This window comes from Bufo bufo, chromosome 6 (genome assembly GCF_905171765.1).
Source record: "Bufo bufo chromosome 6, aBufBuf1.1, whole genome shotgun sequence".
Taxonomy (NCBI): domain Eukaryota; kingdom Metazoa; phylum Chordata; class Amphibia; order Anura; family Bufonidae; genus Bufo; species Bufo bufo.
Window position 1 is genome coordinate 289100434 of NC_053394.1, and position 24772 is coordinate 289125205.

General features: G+C 42.9%; 1 protein-coding gene across 1 annotated transcript; it reads left to right on the top strand.

Moving 5' to 3' along the window:
- Positions 1–202: 202 nt before the first annotated feature.
- DLX4 (distal-less homeobox 4) lies at positions 203–23499 on the top strand. The gene is made up of 3 exons (XM_040437037.1): positions 203–633; positions 18287–18480; positions 18935–23499. Exons 1-3 carry the CDS (start codon positions 312–314, stop codon positions 19175–19177), a joined length of 759 nt encoding a protein of 252 aa, XP_040292971.1. The 5' UTR covers positions 203–311; the 3' UTR covers positions 19178–23499.
- Positions 23500–24772: the final 1273 nt, after the last annotated feature.

The following is a 24772-nucleotide window of genomic DNA, read 5'->3' on the forward strand; positions in this document are numbered from 1 at the left end:
AACCTGTAGAACAACAGCCCAGGTTGTGAGCAGCCTTCATTCAGCCAGCTGCTTGCACACAGTGCTAATTATATTAATGAGGGTTTCCCTGGGGAAGAATCTGTGACATCAGGAGAAGTACCTACCAATTACAATGTTGGAGGCGGCACCAGGAGTTTGGCAGAGCTGCCTTGCTAGAGGTACAGTACTTGGCTATCGACAGGGAAGTAAAGCTTGGAGACTGGAGAAGGTATGAGATGGAGGTTTATCATCATGGGTCACCACCACATGGTTTGACGTGATTTTGGATTGAGTGAACTCTGCTATTAGAAATGACCTCTATTACTGATACCTTCCTGGACCCCTCAAAGTCAGCCTTTCTAGACTTCAGCCATGGACCAACATCATCTCCTCAACCACAGCATTCTCCAATCTTGGCACATGGACATTATCCATCCTTGCATGGCTTTCACTCTAGCGGACATGAGGGTCTCTTCTCTCCAGGGATATCGGCCTACGGAGGCAGGTCATTCCCATACCCATACCCAACATCTCCTGCATCCAATCCTCATGGGCATCATAACGGGAACCCTTATCTCAGCTACCAGCACTACAGTGGCACACTTAGTCATGGTGGGAGACTTGAAGACCCAGGTTGGTGGCAACCGAGTAAAATATGACATCTTCTACTAATACAGTATAAAGTACAGCTAAATGCATCTCTAACTGTACTCTATAACAATAATGCATTGAGTTAATTACTAAGGGGAAATCACACATTTTAAAGTATTTGGCCAAGAGTAATCTGATTTTTTTCTCTAATCATCTGTATTTGAATGGACAACATTTAACTGTATACAATGTCAAGTTAGAAGCTTGCAGCTATTTGGTGAGTGAAAAGTACAGTTTATTATGGTAGGGGCAGTGGGGACATTTGATAAAACTATTGCAAGGGAAACCCATTGCAACTATTTACATTCCAATCAGAATTTTTCTGCTCCATTTTTTCCTTGTAGTTATTTAGACACTATGTATTACTGTATGATTATTTGGTTACTGTATGGCACTGTTATATGTTCATTGTATGAGCATGTGTGCACTTTATGGTAGCTACTTTGGCGGTGTAGTGCAATATTATTTATGGCAAAGTGTAGTATTTGAGCAGTATTATTATTCATCATAGCACGTGATCATGACCCCCTTCTTCATACAGAGTTCTGTACAGATTTTGAGCCAGCCTTTCTGGCATTCCAAATTCTAGTTTTTATAAGTTCAACTAATAATAATAATGATGATAGGAGATTTCTGACTGCCACTGTGCATTTTTTGTAAATGCATATACTGGCTGGACAGGACACAAAAGAAATGCTGGGAGTTGTAGTTCTTGCAGTATTTATTTACATGTTTCAATTAAACTTCTATGAAAAGTTAGACTTGGTCATCTATACAAATAATATTAATAATCCACTACTTGTGGTGCAATAAAAATAATAGACTGTTTACACAGGATGACTGCCAGGAAGTGTTCACTGAGTGAGGCACGTAACAATGGCAGCACTGTGGCGCATACACTGAAACAATTACAATGCCTTTACTATCACAGGCTGGTGAGTGCTCGGTTTTATATGCATCCACATAAATTTACCATTCAAAAAATTACATTTTCATCTGTGTACATCTGTCTATCCATCCAAACTATCTATCTATCTATCTATCTATCTATCTATCTATCTATCTATCTGTCTGTCTGTCTGTCTGTCTGTCTGTCTGTCTATCTATCTATCTATCTATCTATCTATCTATCTGTCTATCTGTATCTGCGTATCTATCTATCTACACACACATATCTACATATCTATCTACTAACTATCTATCTATCTATCTATCTATCTCATATCTATCTATCTATCTATCTATCTATCTATCAGTATCTGCGTATCTATCTATCTACACACACATATCTACATATCTATCTACTAACTATCTATCTATCTATCTATCTCATATCTATCTATCTATCTATCTATCTATCTATCTATCTATCAGTATCTGCGTATCTATCTATCTACACACACATATCTACATATCTATCTACTATCTATCTATCTATCTATCTAACTACCAACCTACCTGTTGTTCTGTCTATCTATTGTAATAACAATGAGTGATCACCCAACCTTTCCTAGCCATAACTCTGCATCTAAACACTTGCTGTGCAACCATGACCAATCTTTTTATCATCATGATCCGATCTCTGGTCAGACATGGTTGTAGGTGGCGAATTGTGCTCTGTTCTGTGTATGGTGCAGGTATAGATATGTAGTATCTCACTGGTTTTAGAAGAATAACCTTCTGGAATAACAGGCATACGTATAATTAAGAAGAGATTATGGAAATATTGAGAGAGTTTAGAGCTGTAATATTTTACACCTGGAAATTCTAATATTCCTAATAATATAACATGGGATGCAGCTGAAGAGTGTACTGTGATGTTCTGCAGCAGTTGTGGTATGTATTATGATGTTCTGCAGCAGCTGAGAAATGAATTATAATGTTCTTCAGTAACAGTGTATAATACTCAATGCAGCTGCTGCAGAACCTCAGAAACTGGATTTGATTACACTTTTGGCAAAACCAGAAACATTTGTCAAAACCCTCAAATTTGAAATTAAACTAAATATGTTCTAGGCAACTCAGGATCCCACCAAAAATTCTGATGGAATCGTTAAAGTTGCCCATACATATTAGATGTAAGCCCATTTAACCTGCTAGTCAGTCAGGATTGGCAGGCTGACTATCCTATGTGTATGGGACTGTCCTTATCCTCCCTTCAGGTCAAAAGTCAAGGAAAAGAACGATCAGGCATGCTGGATTTTAATGTTTTGGAATGGATCCTTTGTTCCCGTGGGGATAAACGACTGCCAGGAACTAATTTCCCTCTCCTCACTGAAAATGCATGTACACTCGGCCAAACTTGTGTATGGGCTTGCATGACAGTTATTGTATTTGTTTTGGTGGTTTAATATAAGGACGCATTTTGGTGTAAGGAGTAGTGTTGATCACGAATATTCGGAATTGCAAATTTTTATCGCGAATATCGTCACTTCGAGAATTCGCGAATATTTACAATATAGTGATATATATTCGTAATTTCAAATATTACATTTTTTTTTAAATCAGTACACATGATCCCTCCCTGCTTCTAGCTTGTGGGCCAATGAGAAGGCTGCAAAATCTTTGACTTTAGGAGTAGTGTTGATAGCGAATTTTCGTAATACAAATTTTTATTGCGAATTTTTCAATTGCGGATTTCCGCAATCAAGAAAATAATGACTTCTCGAATTTGCGAATATATGGCGAATATTCGCCCAAATATTTGTGAAATATAACAAATTTGAATATTGCCCCTGCCGCTCATCACTAGTAAGGAGGGCTGATCTCATTGGCATGTGTGGACAGTCATGTTACAGAAAAAGATTTACCATTGTAGCCGGTCAATTCCCAAAACTGTTCTACACTAGTAAGAGGGGTGTGAAGTCTTCCACCAAGTAGGAAATATGTATTTGACCTCCTGTGGGGTTAGGACCCAATGCATCGTAAAATGGAGTCTGTATTTCCTGCATACACCTATCAACATGGTTGCTCTACAGCTTCAAAGAACATTCTTGCTTTGATCATCCACTTATATTCCTGCTGTATGAAGATCTGAATAATAAGCATTTCCTATAAGTTCTGTACATTTTAGGTATCCATATGCTAGTTTGAGAACCACTGCATTTAGGGGCTGCAGAGGTAGGAGCTACACTTAAGTTCTGGAGGAGGCCCAAAGTCCTCTGCCACATGCAATGGCACATTATATGAAATCTATCTAGTTATCAAAATATTATTTAACAAAGCTGTGTACACAGAACCTCTATGTTCCATACCACAGCATCATTGGAACCCCATGGTGACTTTATCTTGTTGTATTCTTCCCAAGAAGCAAGGTTCCTAGGAGAGTGTACATTCATATCACAGCTTGCAGTGCATTATGCCACAATGTTTTTTCACACAAACTTATGAGAAGGAAGCTCCATACATCTCAGTATCAGAGTTACATGAAGGTATCAGAGAGCCCTTAGTTCTTTATAAGTGCAACTTACGAATTATTAATGGATCTCCAATACTGGTTGTATGCATGAGGCCTTGGAAATCTAGGAGAGCCATTTGTATGGTTTACATGACTGTGGATATGATTTGTACTTTTGCAACAGTTGAATTTCCACAGGCTGGAGACCTCTTCTCTAGAGAACAGTGGTTTTTGATTTCTTAGAATATATTTCAGATGTATAATATGCAGTTTGCTATTTGAATAAATATGAGAGCTAAGAACAGAGTTTACCTAAGATCATAATTGCATTTTACTATGCTTTCAATGTGACCTATCCACCATTGAGGTGCAGAGGCCTAACTTGAAGATCCTGGGCCCCATTGAAAAATCTGTAACCCTGCCCTCACCTACCATGTGCCATTTATAAGATTTGTGACTTTGGGCCCCTCGGCCCCTCCGACACAGCGGGGTGTATTGCAACCTCTGTATCCCCTATAGCTATAGCCTATATAAGACAGAGCGAATGTCGGTAGTGCGAACAAAATTGAACGAGCCTCACAAGATGTAATAAGTATGAGTGATTAAATGACAAACGAGGAATTGCTTCTTTCTCACCAATCGTGATCTTTCATCCTGCTAAAATATTTTTGTTCCTAGGTCACAGATCTGTTCGTATAATATTGAGTCGCCTACTTGCTTTAAGATCACATAGTTCCACCATTCCACCTGAAGCCCACCTTCATGAGCAAGCAAAATCTTCAATCTATAATCGTTATCTGTAAGACATCTGCTGGTCTAATAAAAGCCTTTACACTGTATTTAGACAGCCCGATGTGGCAGACGATTGTTGGGAGGGAAGCTAGCGGGGTAGACCGTTGCCAGAGTATTACATGGAGCGATGATCTCCGCAGCATGAGGAGGAGCGATCGCTATGCTATTGCTCGTCCCCATGCTGGATAGTGGTTTGCCAGTGGTAGATCGTTATTATACACCACAATCTGCTGCTTGCAAATGATAACTTTTAAACATGTCAAAAGATTTGGATTGCCCAATGATTTTCCTGTTTATCGGGCAATCAGCGCCAGTATTACACTGCAAGATGATTGCTAACGAGCGTTCATATGGCAAGTAATGGCAACATGAGGGTATCTATGTGAGGCCTCTGTATTGCATCATGCCACCATGCTCTCCTCTTAGGCCTTATTCACACGACTGAAAAATGGGCATGTGACAGCTGCTTTTTGTTGGGCATGACAGCCATTTTCAGAACAATGACAGCCTATTTGTGTATTCATATGTCCATTTTTTTTATGGACTGTGAATACTGGCCATCATAAAATCAGACATATACTATTTTGTCCATTTTCACAGCCCTACAGCCCCCACACAATTGAAGAGTACCATTTTAATGGTTGTTTTACAGAAAAGCATCCTTGAAAAATAGTTGTGACAGTTTAATCATTTTTAAGGGCTGTTTTTTCTTAACTGTCATGCAAATGTAACCTTATTGTCTTTGGCCTTTTCACAAGATATTAACTCCACATATTTTAAAGTGTGGCTCTTTCCTAGGTAGGTCTTTATGCTCCATCTTGAAGTTGAGGAAATATCTTTTGTATTCGTCAACTTTTCTATTCTTCCTTGATCACTGTTCCTATTGCTTATCATAGGTCACTCATTGTGCAACAGTGACTTCAAATCCTTACTTGAGCAATGAAGATTTTCCACATTCCAACAAGTTGTTTCCTTTTGAGGTGGCCTTTATGATCTGGACTTCTAAAAAGTCTTCATGTGTCCCTTTTTCCGGTATCCCTATATCAGATTACAACGCACTGTAAACAATAAAGGACAGAAAAACAAATCAATCATTAGTATACCTCACAATACTGGGAATATATAGCATTCCGATGTACTAATGATCACACTGAAGTCTCAGAGGGGATCCCTCACTTACAACTGCCCCCTCTATGAGCCAATAGTCAACAGAAGCTTGTAATGTGGGCTGATGTCCCTCTTTAAAAAACAATTGCAGACCAAATGAAGCTCAAACAATTCCATGTTACTGGAAGCAGCTGTATATACATTACCACATCAAGTTTTATGGATAATGTCTCTTTAAGAAGCACAATATGCTTAATAGTTTCAGTACAAATAAATAGAGCACTGAATGTTTGTCACACAAATACCACTATACTACTTTATTACTATGCTCAGTCTCACATCAATTTCTCAATGTAATTGGCGACAATTTTGAACACAAGTCTTGCACAGGGCTCCCTCTCTGTCACAGTTCCCTATGTCTCAAGTGTCCTGTCTCATTCCTCCAGGCTACTGCCCAGAAATCCTACTATTGGATTTTTAGACCACTCCTCATGTCTACTCCACATTCAGTCTACAATTAGGGCAGTATTCAGTATTCACACCTGGGTGAGTCTAGTTCAGGACTTTACTACCAGGCAACAACTCAGGCCTCCAGGACAGGTAGCCCTCATTGTACATATCTTTCTGGCCCAAAAGTATAAGGAGCCCCTTAAGACTCCCACAACATGATCTATTGACAACCTCTGCCGGGTTTGAGCAGAGTACTGCTCATCCAGCTAAGGGTTCCTCAAACTACAGTAGATTGACCATCCTACAGCCCCTGCAGACTCTACAGAGCTAACTTCCTTCTTGTCCAAACTTTATTAGCCCCCACACCACTACTAGTTACTCCTAGCTCACCATGCACAGGACCAATGTTCCAGGCCCCACTTGGCCAAGAAGCCTGCTATACTGCTCTCCTGGAAGAACTCGAACATTCTTTAGAGGTCTGCATCGTGATTCCTGACTACCAATTCGCACCTCCAAAACCTTTCCAAAGTTCCAGGCATAAAGTTCACACAGAAACACCATACTCAGATCTAGAAACTCAGGCGGTTAATCTACATTCCCCACAATGATATGAAGCTTGCTTCTTTTATGGGCTTTCTTTTGCACCATCCTGCAAGTATGGTTGCACAGTGTATCAGCATCATCACACTCTATCTCCAGCTAGTGCCAGGCTATTTCTGGTCTTAGCCAGTTCTTTATATCTCCCCTATAAGTGCCACCCAGAGGACTCTCAGCCGCATCACATGGCAATGTGACACCCAGCTGACTTTAAAAAATAAATAAACACCTGTGCAGTCTATCCATTAAAAGGCATAGTCCATTTAAAGGAACAAAACAAATAAGGGTACTCAGGTCACCATTCTTACAAGCTCACAAAAAGCATCTCTTGGTCTGGCAGGCCTGCCAGCGCATGTCCCGTACTGCCTGATTGGCCATTTATTTCAATGGCTGGCGTGTATTACTACATTTCCCCTGTGGCGGCAACTGCTATTACAAAGTATGGCAAGCACAACTTTACCTGCCGATAACATCAGGGTTTCTAAAGCAGGATTTAGTGAAGAAGAGATGCAGGACCTGTGGAAAACAGCTGATTGCAGGGCCAATGTCTATTTACAGAGTGGTAGGAAATGTCATAAGCCTAAAGTAATAGAATAAATGCTATTCTAAATTAAAAACAGTGTTCAATTTGTTTGCGGAAATTGAAGCCTCTGCTGTATCTGTTCATTCAAATACTATTTTACAAAACATGCAGTACCACTTTTCACCACTGTGGACAGAATATACTTTCCATAGAATCCAATGCAACAGTGGCACTCCTAGCAAACATTCAATTATTTCTTAAAGGGTACAGAATACAAATTTTTGCAACAGTTTTTTATTGTTCTAATTCATCTAAATAGAAATAAAGGACTTTGCTAATAGTCTGATTTAAAAATATCCTACTGTATTGTGTATACAGCTCCCTTGCAGACTTCTTGGTAAAACTGACAAAATTATCTAATCTATAAGTTAAATGTAGAAAATGTTTTTGATTTTAATGTCAATTAACAAGAATTTTTTATTAATAAAATCACCATTTGCTATACCTCATAAAATGCGACCATTTAGATCACATAAAATTCTATGCCCCGGTGTAAGAATGATGATGCTATACTTTATGTGAAAACTAATTAGAGGTTATCATCAGAAAAACAACCATCAATAATTAGAAATGACTTTCAATTTTATAATATTAGTAACAGTAGACATGGATAACCTTAAGTATGAGCCAAGAAATCTGTACTTATCTCATTATGACAGCCTATTTTTTTTACTGAAGTTGTCCTGTGGTCACCTCTTAACTGCGGGTTCAGCTTCAGAATCTTCCATCAGTTATCAGCTGTGATTACTGGGGGTTTCACTTACTGGCTATACATTTCCCCTGCCGTGACCACTGATTGAATGGCCAACCATGTAATCCATGGAAGGCCAAGTCGGCAATGGCTTTCTGTTCTGACTTATAGACGGGTTTGCCGAGCAGGAAACATCTCTATGATGTTATATGTCCTCAAAGGTAGGTAAATGGGATTGTTATCATCAACATCTCCTTTAATGAAAATTGCTATTGACCAGACGGAGACACAGTGCTCATCACAGGTTTCTAATAAAGAACATTTCTCACTCACACACACATACACTAGTCTCAAATGATTATCTGGTAAGTGGAAACTCATTTTTTTTGTAACTGGTTTAGAGTGTACGCATAAATAAATGTAATAATGGCTGGGGCATTTCCAGAGTCTCAAAAGATCAGGGGCACATGCCCCAAACATATCTATCCAGCCTGCCTCCCCCTCTAACCCTGCTGTTGAGCACTATACAACAATTGCATCCAGTGATTCCTAGGTGATGTTGTATTTGCCTATCTTCTCCTTTTGGCCCAGGCCGCCATGATGCTTCTTTCATCCACAAATTGTCTTTGCAGAGTTTGGCAAAAAAGACATCTTAAAGGGATTCTGCAGTTTGTTTAAACTGATGATCTATCATCTGGATAGATCATCAGCATCTGACCGGCGGGGGTTGCGGGTGTCGGACCGATCAGCTGTTTGAGAAGGCATTCAAGTGAAAGGAGCTTAGCCGCGCCCAGGCCAGTTGATACTAGTCGTGACGTCACTGGGCCAGCGGTAAACAGTGAGAAGGCCGCGGCGCTGCTGGAGCGCTGCTGCCTTCTCAAACAGCTGATTGGCGGGGGTCTCAGGTGTCGGATCCCCGCCGATCAGATGCTAATGATCTATCCATAGGATAGATCATCAGTTTAAACAAACTGCAAAACCCATTTAAGTTTCTCACTTTTCCATCATCATCCCCACCTTCTCAACACAAAATCTTCATCCTGTAACCTAACATTGTCTTTCTGCTGCTACTGCCAATACTATTCCTGCTGGGCTGCCCAGTGTACCTACGTACTGTTATGCAGATATATTTGTGCTATACAGATAGGACCTGTGATGACATCATCTTCAACATCACAGGTCCTGCAGAATCTAGCAAAGGAACTGCACCAAAAATGGTGTAGTTCCTAGGTTTCAAAGGTATATCTGCCAGGACCTGTGATGACATCAACACAGGTCCTTTAACCCCTAACAGCAAGTATTAGAAGTTCACAAGCAGCTCTGCATGGATCCATACAGACTGGAATGGAGTGGTAAGAGGAGGTCCTCCACTTTTCATCATTTCCCCCCCCCCCCCCGCCCCCTCCATGCCCTGTTTTTACTCATTGCTCACTCATGTATAATACTTCAGACAGTTACAGTGACCACTACCCCATGTACCTCACACACACAGTGACCATAATGTATAACTAACCACATATTTCTGTAAACACTGCATCTACATGCATCTACAGTATTATACCTTCTATGTGTCACATCAATACACTGCTCTGTGTGTGTGTATATAGATATATATATATATATATATATATATACACACATACACACTGCATATATTACACAGTATTATACATGCAATATGTACAGATATATAGTATATACCGCAGTGCACTGATATGTGAGGTACGAGGTATAATAGATGCAGTGTGTACAGATATATAGTATATACAGCGGTGTACTGATATGTGAGGTACGAGGTGTCAATACACTGCTGTATTTACTATATACCTGTACACACTGCATCTATTATACCTCGTACCTCACATATTACACTACTGTATATACTGTATACCTGTATACACTGCATATATTATACCCCGTACCTCACATATCAGTACACTGCTGTATATACTATATACCTGTACACACTGCATAAATTATACCCTGTACCTCACATATCAGAACACTAGGGAATATACTATATACCTGTACACACTGCATCTATTATACCTCTTTTGTGTGCCAGGGCTGTTTTGTAATCCCAATCTGGCCCTGATGGCATAAATTATAAAACGCAGCAGCAAGAATAGTTCATGGAACAAAAGGAGGGGCTATAAAAGGGGAATGGGGGCCCAATTTAGATTCCTGCTTTGGGGCCCAGTGATTTTTATGTACGCCCCTGCTTAAAAATGATTGTGCCTGTCAAAAAGTACCTCTGACAGTAATAGTGCCACAGACATAGTGCACCCACAGTACCAACCTAACAGTGCCAGTAAGCATGCCTAATAAGTGCTCAAAAAACAACAACTTTTAGCAAGTAGATAGTGAACCTGACAGTAATAATGCCCAAAAAGATCCGTAAAAAGTAATTATTTAAAGCCAAGGGCCCCAATAGTAATAGCCTCTACATATTACTCACCAAAATAATTCTTCTAACAAGAAATCCCTGAACAATAATAGTGCTCGCTCATGGTGCCCCTGAAAGTTACTGTACCAGGGTTCTTCTAATGGTACCAGTGCCCCATAGTGCCCCAATAGTATACTAGTCCCCCAGAGTGACCCCATTAGCAATAGTGCCCTGATAGTAATAATTATCCATCAGAGTGCCCCCATTAGTAATAGTGCCCCTAAACTTCTCCCAAAAGAAAAAATGCTCCCTCAGCATACGTGATTAGTAAGAAGAATGTCCCAAGTTAATAATGCTCCCCTAGATTGCCCCATTAGTAATAATGTTCCCCTCAAGTGCCTCCAGTATTATTAGTTCCTATTATTAAAGCTTCTCCATTATTATTTTTTTGTTAGTAATAGAACTCCCCTATAGTGCCCCTAATTTTAAGTGTACCACAGTGAAAGAACAAAGAAAGCAATACTCACCTCCCTCCCATTTCAATCTGCCTTCAGTGGTATGATAGAAGCCACATGCCTCTTCTGGCTTGAGCTGCCACAGGTGGCTGGGTCCCACCCTCTGATAAAATACAGGCCTAGGCTACTGTTCCCTGCTGCAGTACGCTATTATATAGGTGTCTTTAGAACACTGTTAAGTTTATTGTGGTGGTCGCTCATAAATTCAGGACTCTTGGCAAAAAATCCTGTGTTTATGTCCCATATGCCTGGTTCTAATGATCCAACTGTGTCATGGTCAGACAGATTGTTGGTTATTGACTGGAAAAACTGTCCCAATGTATTTGGTATTAATATTACTTTTTCAAGGAATACAATGTAACCTTTTCGATATAGACAGGAAGAGAGAGAAATAGGGAGGAAGGAAGGAAGGACGGAAAGAAGGAGGAGAGGGAGGGAGACAGGAAGGAAGAAAGAAAGTATGATATTTGAGAGAAGGATGGATGGATGGATGGATGGATGGATGGGTAAAAGAAGGAAAGGATAGTAAAGGCAAGGAAAGGGTAAAAGGAAAAGGAATGATGGATGGGGGAAGGAATAGATGGAAACTAAAGTGTTTGAAGTATCTAAAACATGTGACACCTCCTTCTAACACAGTGTTGATTTTTACTGTATTCATTTCCATTTAGAGGATAGTTACATTTGGTTCTTTATAATGTACCCTAGTATCATAGTCTGAGGTCATTGATGTCTAGAAAAGCTCTTGGTAGCTTTCTAGTATGTCCCTGGAGCCAGCATCACCTTTCGTGAGGACTAATTTTAACACCTCTAAATCCTACACCTTTATCACATTAAAACGTAACTTTTATTTTAATTTACTTATAGTAGTCAGTCACTTTAAATTGGCGATTTAAAACTTTAGCTGGTCACTCAGTTTACACTATCCGAATTTGGATGTTCCTACTATTTTCTCATAGCTAGGATGGATACATCATTTCACTGCTGGCTGCGCGCTGCCAGTGTTTCAGTGAATACAATGTCTCAGTATCTCAGATTCGTCTCGTACTATCCATTCTAGTTAAGTGTCGAACTTAAGTATCTGTAACTGTCACGGAACCATGAACCAGACGTACAACAAGAGATAAGTGAAAATAAGAAGGCTTTATTGAAAATAAAGCTGTAAAGCAAAAGTCCAAACGGATGGTGAAACCGAGCAGAGTCTTTGCGAAGCCAGAGGTCAGGAACCAGAAGGGTAGTCAGACGAAGCCAGGATCAGGAACCAGCAGGGTAGTCAGACGAAGCCAGGATCAGGAACCAGCAGGGTAGTCAGACGAAGCCAGGATCAGGAACCAGCAGGGTAGTCAGACGAAGCCAGGATCAGGAACCAGAAGGGTAGTCAGACGAAGCCAGGATCAGGAACCAGAAGCAGCAGCAGTCTTAGAAGCATGTGAACACAAGAGGACCAAGCAAGGAACTGAAGCCACAGACCTCCTATATATATGAGCTAGGCATCCAGCTCCTCCCAGGGGAAGGAGGAGCCGCAGGGTGGAAGGCTACAAGAAACCCAGAAACCAAGATGGCCGCCAGCACATGTCAAACGAAGGAGAGCAGCAAGCAGGTAAGACCATGACAGTACCTCCCCCTCAAGGGCCCCTCCTCTGCGGAGCACAAAACGGTTTCTGAGGGAAGCGTGCGTGGAAGGCTCGGAGCAAGGCAGGAGCATGGACATCTGCGGAGGGAACCCAGGAACGCTCCTCTGGACCATAACCACGCCAATGGACCAAAAACTGCAACCGACCGCGGACCAGGCGTGAGTCCAGGATATTGCTCACCTCATATTCCTCACGATTGCCCACTTGGACCGGACGAGGCCGAGGAACCGAGGAAGTGAAACGATTACACACCAGTGGCTTCAACAGGGAGACATGAAACACGTTGGAGATCCGCATGCCAGGAGGAAGCGCAAGGGCATAGGCTACCGGGTTTACCCTGCGAAGCACTCGGAAGGGACCAACAAAGCGAGGCGCCAGCTTGGGAGTGGGCACTCGAAGGTTGAGGTTGCGGGTGGACAACCATACACGGTCTCCGACCTGGTAGGAAGGAGCAGGCGCTCGTCTGCGATCAGCCTGGAGTCTCTGGCGCTGCGCAGAGACCTCAAGGGACTTCTGGATCTGTACCCAAGAAGCACGTAGGACGGAAAGGTGATCCTCCACAGCCGGAATATCCTGGGGAGAGAATACCTCCGGTAACACGGCAGGTTGGAACCCATAATTGGCCATGAAGGGAGACGTCCCAGAGGAAGAGTTCACCGCCGTGTTCCTGGCAAACTCAGCCCAAGGCAGGAGGTCAACCCAATTGTCTTGGTGATCGGAGACATAGCAACGAAGGAATTGCTCCAAGGCCTGATTGGATCGTTCTGCGGCCCCATTGGACTGAGGGTGGTAGGCCGAGGAGAAGGAGAGATGAATCCCCAACTGGGAGCAAAAGGCGCGCCAGAACCTGGACACAAACTGACTCCCCCGATCCGACACAATCTCCTTAGGCAAACCGTGCAACCGGAAGACCTCCCTGGCAAAAATCGTGGCCAACTCTTGTTCAGAGGGTAACTTCTTGAGAGGAACACAGTGGCACATTTTGGAAAACCGATCCACAATCATGAGAATGACCGTATGGCCTCGGGATGCAGGGAGGTCCACAATGAAATCCATCCCCAGGTGTGACCATGGACGCTCCCCAGTGGCTATGGGTTGCAGAAGGCCCAACGGAAGGTGCCGAGGGGACTTACTCTGGGCACAAACGGAGCATGCCGCTACATATGCGGCGATGTCGGAACGTAGGGAAGGCCACCAGAACAGACGTGAAACAGCCCAGGACAGCTGATTCTTTCCAGGATGCCCCGCGGTCTTGGAGTTATGGTAGGTTCGCAACAACCGAGTGCGCAACTCCTCAGGCACAAAACATCTGCCGTTGGGTCTCCCAGAGGGAGCACCAGATTGAGCCGCCAAAATCTGCTCACCCAGGGGAGAGGTCAGGCTGGTGCGAATGGCGGCCAGGATCTGATTCGGAGGTATGACCGAAGTCGGAATCGACTCCTCCCTGGACAGCTCGGAGTACCGCCGTGATAAGGCATCCGCCCTGATGTTCTTGGAACCGGGTAGGTAGGAGACCACGTAATTAAAACGTGACAAGAACAGAGCCCATCTGGCCTGACGTGGTGTCAATCTCTTGGCCTCAGAAAGGTAGGTCAGATTCTTGTGGTCCGTCAGGATGAGAACCGGAACCACCGAACCCTCGAGCAAGTGCCTCCATTCTTTAAGGGCCTGCACGATGGCCAATAACTCCCTGTCACCAATCTGATAGTTGCACTCCGCGGAAGACAGTTTCCGGGAGTAAAACCCACAAGGAAGCAGAGGACCCTCTGGTGTTCTACGCTGAGACAGAAGGGCGCCTACTCCCGTCTCAGACGCGTCCACCTCGAGGACAAAGGGCAACCCAGGGTTGGGATGCGACAGAATCGGAGCCAACACAAAGGCGGACTTTAGGGCCTCAAAAGCTCGGATGGCCTCGAGCGGCCAGACCTGGGAATTACTGCCCTTCCTGGTCAGATCCGTGAGAGGCTTGGCCAGCATGGAAAAGTCCCTGATGAACTTCCGATAATAATTGGCGAAGCCCAAAAAGCGCTGCAGGGAACGAAGACCACTGGGCTGGGGCCACTGTAAGACAGCCGAAACCTTCTCAGGATCCATGGAGAACCCCTCAGCGGAAATGATGTAACCTAAGAAGGTTACCTGGGATCGGTGAAATTCGCATTTCTCAAGCTTACCGAACAGCTTGTTCTCTCGTAACCGTTGCAACACTCGTCTGACATCCAGAATGTGGGCCTCCATGGATTCAGAATATACCAAGATGTCATCCAAATAGACTACCACACACTGCTGCAACAGGTCACGGAAAACATCGTTGATGAATTCCTGAAAGACTGCGGGCGCATTGCACAACCCAAAGGGCATAACCAAGGATTCGTAATGACCGGTCCTGGTGTTAAACGCGGTCTTCCACTCATCGCCCGCCTTGATCCTTACCAGGTTATATGCCGCCCTCAGGTCGAGTTTGGTAAAGACCGTGGCCCCTTTAAGGCGATCGAACAGCTCGGAAATCAAGGGTATCGGGTAAGCGTTCTTGATCGTGATGCGATTGAGACCCCTGTAATCGATGCAAGTCCTCAACTCACCGCCCTTCTTTTTCACAAAGAAAAATCCAGCCCCTGCCGGGGACGAAGATTTGCGAATGTGTCCGCGTGAAAGCGCCTCCCTCACGTACTCCTCCATGGCCTCATTCTCCGCTACCGACAGTGGATAGACTTTGCCACGAGGAGGAACGGCACCAGATTGTAACTCTATGGCACAATCATATGGGCGGTGCGGAGGTAGGGCAACCGCGCGCACCTTATCGAATACATCCCGGTACTCCTCATATTCAGGAGGCAACAGAGAGTCCGAGGAAGTACACAGCAACTTGACAGACCCATGGATGCAACTAGCCCCACACTGCGGTGACCACGAGAGGATCTCGACCGATCTCCAATCGAAAGTCGGATTATGCTTCTGGAGCCAGGGGTACCCCAAGACCACCGAGTAGTGTGGAGACTAAATAACCTGGAGGCAGACCGACTCTCTGTGAACGGCACCAATGGCTATCCCCACTGGAAGGGTCTCATGAGTCACGTGTGGCGGCAGAAGGGGTCTGCCGTCTATCGCCTCAAGAGCCAGTGGGGAACCTCGAGCCTGCAGAGGAATGGAATTGGCGGCAGCGAACACACTATCAATGAACAAACCACCAGCACCAGAGTCCACCAACGCCTGGGTCGTCACCGAGCCCCCGACCCAGGAGAGGACAACAGTGATCAGTGGTTTGTCAACACGGGAAACCGGGGACGAGGAGACTCCACCCAAGATCTGCCCCCGACAGGACTCAGGGTACGAGCGTTTCCCGGACGGTTCGGACATGCCAACCGAAAATGCCCACCGAGACCACAGTGAATGCATCGGCCCTCACGTCTCCGGAGTGCCCTCTCCCCCTCGGACAGGCGAGCAAACCCCAGCTGCATGGGTTCACCCCCAGACAAGTCATCCCCAGGAGGCGTGGGAGGAGAGGGAGGCACGGGTGGGACAGCAAACGTAGGCACCAATCTGTTAGAAGACCTCCGCAGGTTCTCCTTAAAGGAAGGTCTCTCCCTGAGTCTGGTGTCAATCAAAATCAGGAAAGAAATAAGAGACTCGAGCTCAACTGGTAGGTCCTTAGCTGCAACCTCATCCTTCAAGGCATCCGAGAGACCATGAGAGAAAGCAGCGACCAGAGCCTCATTATTCCAGCCCACCTCTGCTGCCAGGGTACGAAACTCAATGGCGTATTCAGCTACGGATCGTGAACCCTGTCTGATGGACATAAGGAGCTTCGCAGCAGAGGCAGCACGAGCCGGCACATCGAATACCTTCCGAAGAGAAGCAACAAAACCGGAAAACTCGGCAACCACCGGATTGTTGTTCTCCCATAAAGGGCTGGCCCAGGCCAAGGCCTTGTCCGAGAGCAGCGAGATCAAGAAGCCCACCTTTGATCTCTCAGTAGGAAAGGCATGTGGCAGCAACTCGAAATAAATGCCCACCTGGTTAAGGAAACCTCGGCACTGAGTTGGCTCTCCCCCAAAGCGCTGTGGAAGAGGGGCAGAACCGGTCATACCCCGAAACACCGCAGGCGCAACAACAGGTGTCGGGGTAGACTCTGGCGCAACAACCGGAGCGGCAGTAGGAGCGAGCCCAGGAGCGACAACCGACCCATCGGCAACGGGAGCGAAATGAGCCGTGCGTTCAAGCAGGGTTTGCAACGCCACAGCGAACCGACCCAACAGGTGATCCTGCTGATCAAGTCTGGCAACCAGCGTGGGTAGCGAGGATGGCCCTGTACCGTCAGAATTCATGGCTTGGTCCTAAATTCACGGAACCATGAACCAGACGTACAACAAGAGATAAGTGAAAATAAGAAGGCTTTATTGAAAATAAAGCTGTAAAGCAAAAGTCCAAACGGATGGTGAAACCGAGCAGAGTCTTTGCGAAGCCAGAGGTCAGGAACCAGAAGGGTAGTCAGACGAAGCCAGGATCAGGAACCAGCAGGGTAGTCAGACGAAGCCAGGATCAGGAACCAGCAGGGTAGTCAGACGAAGCCAGGATCAGGAACCAGCAGGGTAGTCAGACGAAGCCAGGATCAGGAACCAGAAGGGTAGTCAGACGAAGCCAGGATCAGGAACCAGAAGCAGCAGCAGTCTTAGAAGCATGTGAACACAAGAGGACCAAGCAAGGAACTGAAGCCACAGACCTCCTATATATATGAGCTAGGCATCCAGCTCCTCCCAGGGGAAGGAGGAGCCGCAGGGTGGAAGGCTACAAGAAACCCAGAAACCAAGATGGCCGCCAGCACATGTCAAACGAAGGAGAGCAGCAAGCAGGTAAGACCATGACAGTAACTGAGTGCTTGCTATATTAAAAATATTGAGCTACGCTGTACGCTGTAGCTCAATATTTTTAATATAGCAAGCACTCAGCTACAGATACTTAAGTTCAGTGACACTTAATTAGAATGGATAGTACGAGACGAATCTGAGATACTGAGACATTGTATTCACTGATACACTGGCAGCGCGTAGCCAGCAGTGAAATGATGTATCCATCCTAGCTATGAGAAAATAGTAGGAACATCTAAATTCGGATAGTGTAAACTAAGTGACCAGCTAAAGTTTTAAATCGCCAATTTAAAGTGACTGACTATTATAAGTAAATTAAAATAAAAGTTACGTTTTAATGTGATAAAGGTGTAGGATTTAGCGGTGTTAAAATTAGTCCTCACGGACACCAGTAGTAGCAATACAATAAGTATAAACACTGCATCTCCCACCATAAGGGAAAATATTAGAAAATAAATCTAGCATCACCTTTCTTCTCTGAACTGCATCATTAACTCCCTTCATCTTGAGTCTCCATCTATCCATGGAATAAATATCTTCCATTTTGACTACTTTTGACTATTAGTGATAGTAATATACTTGTTTATATCAGCTACCTATTTATTTTATCATTTGTCTTTTCAGAACCAGAGAAATCAACAGTCATAGAAAATGGAGAAATACGGATAAATGGAAAAGGGAAGAAAATTAGAAAACCTCGCACAATATATTCCAGTTTGCAACTTCAGGCATTAAATCAGAGGTTCCAACAAACTCAGTATTTGGCGCTACCAGAGAGGGCAGAGCTGGCTGCACAGCTTGGCCTAACACAGACACAGGTGAAGAACAAATGGTTTCGGTCATTTTTATGATATCAATAGAGAGTGAAGGATCCAGTAGTTGGAAGCATAACCTTCTTTTAATGAAGGTGGCAGAACTTTAGTAGTGTTGGACCGGGATTCTTGGATCCACTAGTGGAGATGAGTCTGAGGCCCATTCCATCTGTGCAGAACATATGCACATCCACTTTTAGCTACATTGTTACATTTGTTGGTTGTCATTGTAGACACAGGACATATCACCATTCAGGTCAGGTTGTTTATGCATCATTCCATAATGAAATAGTCTTTAATAGCAAGTGATTGATTCCAAAGATTGCTCTCAATTGGGTTATCTTCAGCTGGAAATATAAATGAGAACTAAGTCACATTTAGATTCCTCTTGCCCAAATATGATGCTTCCAATGTCTAATGTATGCGCCAAGTGTTGACCTGTGCCCCTTCTTTATTATAGGTGAAAATATGGTTTCAGAATAAGAGATCCAAGTACAAGAAGATCATAAAACACGGTCCTAGTATTCAGGATGGAGACCAAGCTCTCACCTCATCTTCACTCTCTCCTTCCTCTCCTAATGTTCCTCCCAGTTGGGACTTTTCTTCAGCTACAAAGACTACGGCAGTTGCTTCTAATTACTTGAATAATTATAACTCTTGGTATCAGGCTCCAGATACTTTTTCAAGACCCACAATGATGTAATGAAACTTAATGGAGGTCTGTTACATGGTCTTAATGCCAGTTCAGATGTAACTTGTCAATATGGGTCACATGAAGAAAGAGGCTATGGGCTTTTCTTGAAGTACTATCTTCCATGTTAATAGCTAAACCGATTAAAACTAGTGTGAACCCATTCATTAACTGGAGGAGAAGATTCAATACCTTAATGCACACCTAATGGAAGACAGGCAGATGGATCATTTGTTTACTATGTGAAATACAGACTATGTAACATAGAGACAACTTATGTAGCTGCTATGGGGCCCCTGGAGACAGGACAACCATTCCAGGTTGATCTAGTTTTCATTTTAATAAATGAAGAGAACCTTCACAGAAATGTGGACTACAAAGATTATACCATGTAAGCAAACCAGTAGAAATTAATCTTGATAATGGGATGTGGCCATCTGACCTTTTGTCCCAGCTGGTTAGGAGTGTGGTGGTGTCAAACAGAACCTGCACAGGGGCCTTATTTTTATTGTTACTATGGAGCCCCCATCCTCTATCTACACCACAAGTATATTACAGAGCATATAAATTATGATTGCCTCAGTAAAGAAATTAATCTCTTCATTCTATTATATACCCTAAAATTTCACAAACATGAGTGGTTGTTCCTGTGCTTCAGTGTTCAGCGCTGGGTTATAACGGTGATGGGTTGCATTATCAGGAATATTAGATTAAAATTTCCACCTTCGCTCTGACAGGTAGACATAAGTATAAGTAAAAACAACCATATATATGACCAGCTTAATGCGAATGCCCTTCTTTGAACACCATTTTTATAATCTAAAGAAGTCAAAAATTCTGTGTTGATTCATTTTCTAATACATCTATATAGCAGTTTGAGCTCAGTTTATCTAAACCTGAGCTTTGCACACATTATATTTACTGTAACTGATAAAATTCTGATTTCCTGAAGCCACCACTAGTCGGAGCTTAGGAGCTTACTACATACTGTTATACATTAAAAGGTGTTTTCCAGTAATTATACTCATTTACCTATGCCCTGTAGCCTGCATCTATTGAAAGATTCATACTTACCTGCTCCCTGCTTCTCTGGTCCTGCGCTCTGGCTTCTGTTCTTCCATCTTTGGTCCCCGACTTGTTTTCTTCCAATCATGTATGAACATGGTAACCTGCACTGCTGCAGCCAATGACTGGCCTGAGGACATGTCACTGTTCATCTCATTGGCCATGTCCATACCCAGCTGGAAGAAAACAAGCCAGTGACCAGCAGATCGAGGAATGGGAACCAGTGTGCCGGACTGAAGGGTAGAGAGCCTGTAAATATGCATCTTTGATAGGCGATACAGGCTACAGGGCATAGGTAAAATGTGTATAATTACCAGAGAACCCCTTTAAAGGGGTAGTCTAGGATTTTGATGTTGATGGCCTATTCTCAGGGTAGGCCATCAGTATCATACCAGTGGGAGTCGGACACCACCAACCTAACCCCCCCACCTGCCAATCAGCTGTTTCCTTGTAGCTATTGTGCTACAAGGAAAAAAGAACAAAGCTGTTAACTGCAGTGCTGATCTGTGTACTGCACTGGAGCTACAACTAAACAGCTGATTGGCAGTATATGGGGTGTTAGACCAGGTCAGTCTGTTATTAATGGCCTATTTTGAGGATAGGCCATAAATATGAAATTCTTGGACAACCCCTTTAAACTCAATAACTCAATAATAAAATGGTTTGCAGTTATCTAAGTACCCTCTAATGGTGTCTGCAGGCAAACAAAATGTTATCACTTAATGGTATCGCAGTGATTTGGAGCATATCAGGAAAACAGAGCTCCAACTACTGAGATAAATCAGCAGAGAATATTGGCTCTAAACATAGCCTGGTGTTAAAAGGTAGACATTGCCTATAGAACAAATCTAAGCAGTACTGGCCGTTACCTTCAACTGATCAACACTAAAGATTGGTTTTGAAGTTTTAGATCTCAAGAACATCAACTTTTTTAGAAATGTTATAAATATAATGATCAATATATCTAGTTGGTCTACCTATTTCTCCTGCAGGAGCTATGTTGAGATTCCATTGTAGGTATGAAATATACCGTAGTCGGACATGTCCAGAAGTCATCAATTATTTAACGAACTTGTATAATCAAAAGCTATGTAGGTCTGTCCTAAAAAAGTGTAGGGATTCCACAACATTTTGTTTTTCTCCTATACTATATCACCTCATAGAGAGTGTTTAATCACCGTGAAGAGTCTAAAAGAGAAGACAACACTCCTCTGGAATTCTGGGAAGAGGGTATGCAAATGAGATCTTAACAAGTTCTTCCTCTAACGCCACCAGATGTAAGGTAGCCATTCTATAAGTCAACGTTCAACTTTTTAAACAGGCCTTGAAACATAACTTGGATAATAACTAGGCCAGCCTCTCATCTGCAGACAGCTGTTTCAGGGTGATTGTCCCTTATCAGTGCAGAGCAGAGAGTACTATTTTAACTGGGTGAGAAACCTAGGTCAAAATTCATATTATATCTCCTTATGGAGAGTGTCTAATCAGCACGAGGAGTCTTATAGGCCAGGCAATGCTCCTCTGGAATTCTGGGAAGAGGATATACAAATCAACTCTTAACAAGCTCTGCTTCTAATAACACCAGATGGAGGGTAGCTATCCTATAAGCCAAAATTTGACTTTAGACAATAACATGCCCTGAACTTTCCTATATTCTACATCCACAACCTAAACTGAAATACATATAAAAGGAACCTGTCACATTGACCCTGCAAACTGATGTGCATTATAGAGCTGGAGGAGTGTAGCAGACTGATATATAGTTGCTTGGGAAAAGACTCACTATAACTTGTATTTCACTCAATTACATTTCCGCTCTTTCTGGGATTAGGAGTAAAGTGGGTGGTCTTATCAGAGATTGAAAGATTTCCTTGTATAAATTTGCATATAGTGATAGCTGTCAATCACTAGGACTGCCCACTGGGACTCCTAAGCATAGTTAGAGCAGGGACTTAATTGAAATACTGTAGATGTTATCCTGAATCATTTCCCATAAAACTCTATATCAATCGGCCTTAATAGAACATGCTGCAGATCAAAGTGCATGTTCAATGTCACAGGTTCCTTAAGTAAATCATTTTAGCAAAACTGAACTTTTTGGCTCAGGTTTACAGGGGTTTAACTCATGGACAATTGTTTATTTGGAACAAATGATCCATGAAGAGATAGGATGAAATATGCAATTTGTAAGGTAAGGTAATTGGTCACAGCCATTCTGTCTTAATTCACGTGTATTATGTGATTATATCATGGTTCATGGTACGTTACCATCTTTGCCTAGTGGAGCAAAATACATTGCTCCATCAGTTTTTGGCCACTATGAGTTATGTTCGGTAAATAATGCCAGCCATTAGTGTCTATGAACATTGTATGGTATCTTATCACACCCAGTGTTCTTCCTATAACTGAGGACTTCTGCTGTCACCATGTTTTTTGGATCTAATGGGATTCCTATGACATTGCTGAGATGCTGAGATCAATGTCATGAAACCTGTATGCTTCAGGTATCAAAATCTACTTTGTGGTAGTGAGTGACCAAATAAAATGATGCATCCCTAATATCCAGGGTAGTTCACACTTTAACCCGCCTCTTCTTCTTTGTTTCTGTACTTCTTGATTACCATTCGTTCATAGGCCACCACTGAAAGGTGCAGAATGATTGTATGAGGATCCTTCAGGTAGTAGCCAACTCTGTGGTGGTCTCATCATATCAAAAGTCTCAGTCACTAATAGTGTATGTGTATATTGATTTTCATTTCTATCTATTTTACCTCCTGAGTCGAGAAGCTTAAGATTGTGCAATGCTTAGGTATTGATGACCTACTGTATCCTCAGGATAGCTTATCAATATCAGGATCAGCGGGGGTCCGACACCTGCCACCTCCAGCTGTTTGAAGAGCCTGCTGTACTGTGTAATTACATTTTCCTCTGCCATACAAGTGAACAGGAGAGAGAGGCTTAATTATACTACGCTGCGATCTAGACGGCAAATGGGTAACATTGAAGAGGACGTGGCCTCTTCAATGATTGGTTTGATAGCCAATCTGATATTGATGACCTATCCTGAGGATAGGTCTTCAATATCTAAGTACTGCTAAAACCCTTTAACTCTACTTGTAATGAAAGCTAAAATACTTAAATAGGCCCTACATATTAGGCTGTGTTAAAATAATGTTTTTGTCTCACATTTAACGTGTGCACATAATTAAACAGATGCATCCAGTGGTATCTAACACCATAGGGTTCCACTTAAAAAAAAAATATATATTTATACAGTACAGACCAAAAGTTTGGACACACCTTCTCATTCAAAGAGTTTTCTTTATTTTCATGACTATGAAGGCATCAAAACTATGAATTAACACATGTGGAATTATATACATAACAAACAAGTGTGAAACAACTGAAAATATGTCATATTCTAGGTTCTTCAAAGTAGCCACCTTTTGCTTTGATTACTGCTTTGCACACTCTTGGCATTCTCTTGACGAGCTTCAAGAGGTAGTCCCCTGAAATGGTCTTCCAACAGTCTTGAAGGAGTTCCCAGAGATGCTTAGCACTTGTTGGCCCTTTTGCCTTCACTCTGCGGTCCAGCTCACCCCAAACCATCTCGATTGGGTTCAGGTCCGGTGACTGTGGAGGCCAGGTCATCTGGCGCAGCACCCCATCACTCTCCTTCATGGTCAAATAGCCCTTACTTTCAAAGTTTTCGCAATTTTTCGGCTGACTGACTGACCATCATTTCTTAAAGTAATGATGGCCACTCGTTTTTCTTTACTTAGCTGCTTTTTTCTTGCCATAATACCAATTCTAACAGTCTATTCAGTAGGACTATCATCTGTGTATCCACCTGACTTCTCCTCAACGCAACTGATGGTCCCAACCCCATTTATAAGGCAAGAAATCCCACTTATTAAACCTGACAGGGCACACCTGTGAAGTGAAAACCATTTCAGGGGACTACCTCTTGAAGCTCAACAAGAGAATGCCAAGAGTGTGCAAAGCAGTAATCAAAGCAAAAGGTGGCTACTTTGAAGAACCTAGAATATGACATATTTTCTGTTGTTTCACACTTGTTTGTTATGTATATAATTCCACATGTGTTAATTCATAGTTTTGATGCCTTCAGTGTGAATCTACAATTTTCATAGTCATGAAAATAAAGAAAACTCTTTGAATGAGAAGGTGTGTCCAAACTTTTGGTCTGTACTGTACGTTCACGTATATGGAAAACCATAGTGTACTATGCTTTTGCAACCTTGTTTCACCAAGTTATATGTTAAATGTAGGGCAAAAATGCGATTTGAACAGCTATTAGATAAATGTTGGCCAAACCCGCCAATTTTGGAGGACCTGTGAACCAGATGGCAGATATCAGGTGGGAGATAAGGAAAGGGCAGTTGTATTACAATTGCCCAATCCTTTAGTTTTTGGGGAGATAAGACACGACCAAAAAAGTCTGGCAACAGATTCTTCCCCTCTTCCCTTTCGGGGTGGACGATGGTCTGGGTCAGCTGAGATAACCATCAGTCAGACAATCAT